This window comes from Plectropomus leopardus, chromosome 2 (genome assembly GCF_026936395.1).
Source record: "Plectropomus leopardus strain MGB_pleo_1.0 chromosome 2, ASM2693639v1, whole genome shotgun sequence".
In the NCBI taxonomy this organism is placed as follows: Eukaryota; Metazoa; Chordata; class Actinopteri; order Perciformes; family Serranidae; genus Plectropomus; species Plectropomus leopardus.
The window spans coordinates 42,855-47,065 of record NC_142177.1 but is presented as its reverse complement, the minus strand read 5'-3'; the positions used below and the strand labels follow the sequence as shown (position 1 = coordinate 47,065).

Below are 4,211 nucleotides of genomic sequence, written 5' to 3'. Positions count from 1 at the left end.
GAATAATTGTCCATGACAGTGACATCAGGAAAATTACACTCACTGGGAAACCACAGACACTTGACTCACTTGTTGAACAGCTTGAGGAGAAGCTGGGCCTTCAGTACAAATTCTCCCTGCAGTATGAGGATCCTGATTTTAATAATGCCCTCGTCAACCTCACTGACATTACTGACCTGCCTGACAAACCCACGCTGAAGATAATTGCTCTGGTTCCAACCCCCACACCAAGCACCGCCAGCACAGTTGACACAGAGATCCTCTCTGTTTCCTCCTCTGAAAGTTGGTCATCCCTTGCTCGGTCTCCATGGCCAGACACCTTTGAAATTCCTTATTTTCCTGTGGACATCGAGTACAGACTACGGCAGGGGAATCTTCTGTATATGAGAGACAAGACATACCTGCAAGTACCCAGGGACATGAAGCATGAGATACTTGAAAAACTTGCAGAGGCAATTTACAGCTTCAAGGCGTATCCCTCTGATCAAGAATTCAATGATGTTGCAACTGCACTGATTCAAAAACATCCATGCCTCACTGAACCAGGCTCTGTGAATGGATGTAACAGCTGGAAAAATAGCCTAAAATTGAAAATGGGAAACTACCGCACCAAACTGCGTCGAGCTGGATGTACAGATGTGGCCGCAAATGGAAGAGAAAAGGCCAAGCGCCGCAGAGAAGCGTCAAAAGACCAAAACGATTTGAAATCAATTTTCTACCCAACTTCCCTGATGGTGAAGATGAGACCAGTATGGAGTCCAAACAAAAGCAACTTGTAGAGGAAATGAAGAAACGTCGTCCAACTGCTGCTCTGGTGACCAAAATCATGGACACTACTTTTGCCTTGAGAAGACAAGAGTTGGTGAACTTGGAGCCTCCAGTAAAAGACATAATGGAAAGGTGGCCAGCACTCTTTACAGAGGGTCAGGTAATTTAAAACTCTCCCTGGCTTTTATCCATTTTAGTTCTCTTTTAATTCATTATTTGTCATATCTTTGATAAACTTACAGAATTTGCTTCAGCGTCCTGCCAGTGAAAAGTAGTCCTAAGATTTTAAAGATCCTCCAAACATGTTTTAGGATGTATATAAAATATCTACTTTGAATAATAATTTGTTTTTTTCCACAAAGTAAACAGACAATTATCGTGGAAAAAATCCTTAGAATTATATCTACTCCCTCTCATTGAAATCCCAATATTTTCTGCAGATGAATGTGCAAAACCACCTTTCATTGTCAAACTCTGTACAGTGAAGCCCAAACATTCAATTCAAACAGGAACAATAAGAGAAACATTTTTGAGTGGAGGGTGACTTCATGATTTTAGAAATTGATCTTTGTAAATCCGAGTGTCTCATCAAATAGTAACAAAACACTTAATAACTGTGCGTTCACACCAAAAGAGGCAAAGATGCCGGAAGTCAATTCATTTTCAATGAGAGCCTGGCGTCCTGAGCGGCCAAAGCATCAACCGAAAAACACACAGAAAAATAGCGGATACACACACACACACACACACACACACAGAGAGAGAAACGTGCACACACACACATAGAGAGAGAGAGACCGCCTGCAGAAGCTAACGAGCAAGCAGCGCTATGCTGTTGTCAAGAAGTCCGCTTTGCGGCTCCTTTAAAATGACAACTTTGACATCAGTCACATGAAAAGCGTCTAAAGTGACAAAAATATTTTGCCGCTTATAGATGCTGTCCTCTTTCTCAAGCACCCTCGGGCGTCTTTGCCGCCTTTGCCGCTTTTGGTGTGAACACACAGTAACAGAGAGAGGAAACAGTATTGCACTGGCCTCAAAAGATTAGATACAGATTCCTGATTTTTTTGTTATTCTTTTATGTTGGTCCAGTATGATGACATTTTGAATACTAATTTGTCATACTTTTCCTTTAGATTCGTCATACTTTTCCTTTAGATTCTGGCAGAGTTCTGTCGCTTGTCAAGCAAAAACTTGAATACAGAATTCTTCAAAGAACTTGACAAATACACTCCTCGCTTCTTCGAGATTTTCAAGACCAAGGGGGGAAGTTGTTTTTATCATGTGGGAAACAAAAAATGCAACCCCATTGTGTATGCAGAGCTATTAATTGATTGTCCTTTACTACAGGAGTGATATGTGTTTGTGATTTTTCAGAGTACAGATGTTACTGCAAAACGAACAGCAGTCCTCCGTGGCCTTCCTGTCATCCTTGGAGATGAGAGCCGAGACTTCTTCAAGACTTGCTTTGTAAGTCGCCTTTATTGCTGAGTTTTTATTCCACATCACAGGATGTCCACTCTGGTACCCTCTCAAAAAAGTTTCAAATTTACCCTTAAGGACATAAATGTCCCCTCACAACAACTGCTCTAAATATTTATCAGATTAATATTTTTTTCAGATTTTTTTTCACAGATCTTTCAGCCTACCAATCTGTTCTTTTCAGAAATACTAAATATTTATTGGCAATTTATTTTTTTGTTACTGTGGAATGCACTTTTTCAGTTTGTTTGAATCTAACTTGTTAAACTGCAGTTTACATATGATCCCAAAAAATAATCGGTGACTAGTTGATTACTAAAATAATCGTTTGTGGAAGCCCTAATCCTCATGAATGTATTAAACAATCTGTTAATTATTTATGCATGTGCCATATTTACTTGAATATCTAATATCAGAATATAGCTTACTTTTAGTGGCTGTCTTGTGTTTTCTGCCATACAAAATTAAGGTGACATCTGATATGTAATTGGGGCTGTATTGCTGCTATTGGTTTTAGGACAGCGATGACCCATGCTTGTCTCACATCGCCATTGGAATCCTGACCATCGTTCCTGAGGAAGAACCCATGTCCCTTGACTCACTGCACCTTCAGTCTTCAGGTACCGCAATCATTTTGGAAGGAAGAGTTGTGATGGATGACCTTGATAATCTTCCATATGCCATGTGCTTGCTCTTTGGACTCACATACGCCCTGAATTTGGAGTATCCTCAACAAATGAAGAACACCTTTGACTTCATCCAAAGGGTGCTTCTCTCACTTGGACATAAATCACTTAAACCAAAAATACAATCACTTAAAAATATTCTCATGCAGTGAATGTAATCACAGTGTGAATGCGATGTGACATCTTGGGTCACATTGAAACCTTTACCCTTATTGGAAAGGTGATATTTTTTTCTTGTTAAATCCTTTTCTGTGAGAGGGAGCCTCATCACCCTTTCAGACCACTGAATGGTTTTATTTTCTTATGGAGAAACGTGAACACTACTTTCCTTGTTTTTTGCTTTTGTTTTCCCTTTTGTGACATGATTGTTCTTTAGCCGGTTATCTCTGACTTAATATCTGTTGAAAGTCAATGTCTAGTGCAGTTCTAAACTCATCCACTAAGAATTTAAAACAGTAAGCTCTGAGCAGTTTTTAGTGGGAGCTGTCTCAAACATCAGAATTACAGTTGCAGATTCAGTTAAAATATTGATTTTATTTTGCAGTCATGCAATAAGTGGCTTGGAAACAGAGTTGAGCTATATCTGCTGTTCACTGTTGATGTTAAGATAAATGTTATGCCCTGTAATTGACTATTGAGTTTATAGTTCACACCATAGTCAACAGAGATATGTAAGCAGGGAGTCTCAGAGTTTTAATGACTGAGGGATGTTTTAGGGACTCAATATTAGATTGAAGGGTGCCCAAAAAAAAAGTCATGTGTCACTTTTTTCTGAAAAAGTTAGTTTTTATATTACATACTTAACTTCCTCGTAATTTTACATGTTTTTATGACTTTTTGGCAACTTCCTGCAATTTTTGCCTCATGGTGTGATTTGGCCTTTTTCCCTTTGTATGTAATACAAAGAGCAACTTTTGCCAGTGGGGTTAAAAGCCAAAAAAGTTTGTTTTAACTGTTAATTAAAAACTGCATTTCATCTCACCTTTACTCAGTGGGTCAGAAAGGTTTAAGAATCCCTGTATGTAAGCTAAACTAAAGTACTTTTCAACATGGATTCTATTTTCCACGTGTTCTGAACAAAAAAGTTAAATTATTAAACTTTGTTTTCCATTTAATATGTTGTCTGTCTTTGTTTCAATAGCTTATCAGTTGAAGTTCAGCTTACTTGAACATATCAAGGCAATCAGTTTCCTGATATTTTTCTAGTAATGTGAATGCTTAAACTTGTAAGGAAAACTTATTTTTACGAGTAAAGCTTAAATAGCATAACTCACA

The 4,211-nt window shown here is 38.4% G+C and overlaps 1 protein-coding gene across 1 annotated transcript; it reads left to right on the top strand.

Annotated features, from left to right (window-relative positions):
- Nucleotides 1-718: 718 nt before the first annotated feature.
- On the top strand, nucleotides 719-3,246 carry LOC148190103 (uncharacterized). Its single transcript, XM_088071526.1, has 3 exons — nucleotides 719-928; nucleotides 2,146-2,238; nucleotides 2,768-3,246. Exons 1-3 carry the CDS (start codon nucleotides 752-754, stop codon nucleotides 3,086-3,088), a joined length of 591 nt encoding a protein of 196 aa, XP_087927652.1. The 5' UTR covers nucleotides 719-751; the 3' UTR covers nucleotides 3,089-3,246.
- Nucleotides 3,247-4,211: the final 965 nt, after the last annotated feature.

Coding starts and splice junctions, on each gene's coding strand:
- LOC148190103 (XM_088071526.1), top strand. CDS start 752: ATGGAGTCCAAACAAAAGCAACTTGTAGAGGAAATGAAGAAACGTCGT. Junction 929..2,145: donor CACTCTTTACAGAGGGTCAG/GTAATTTAAAAC, acceptor GTGATTTTTCAG/AGTACAGATGTTACTGCAAA. Junction 2,239..2,767: donor ACTTCTTCAAGACTTGCTTT/GTAAGTCGCCTT, acceptor TATTGGTTTTAG/GACAGCGATGACCCATGCTT.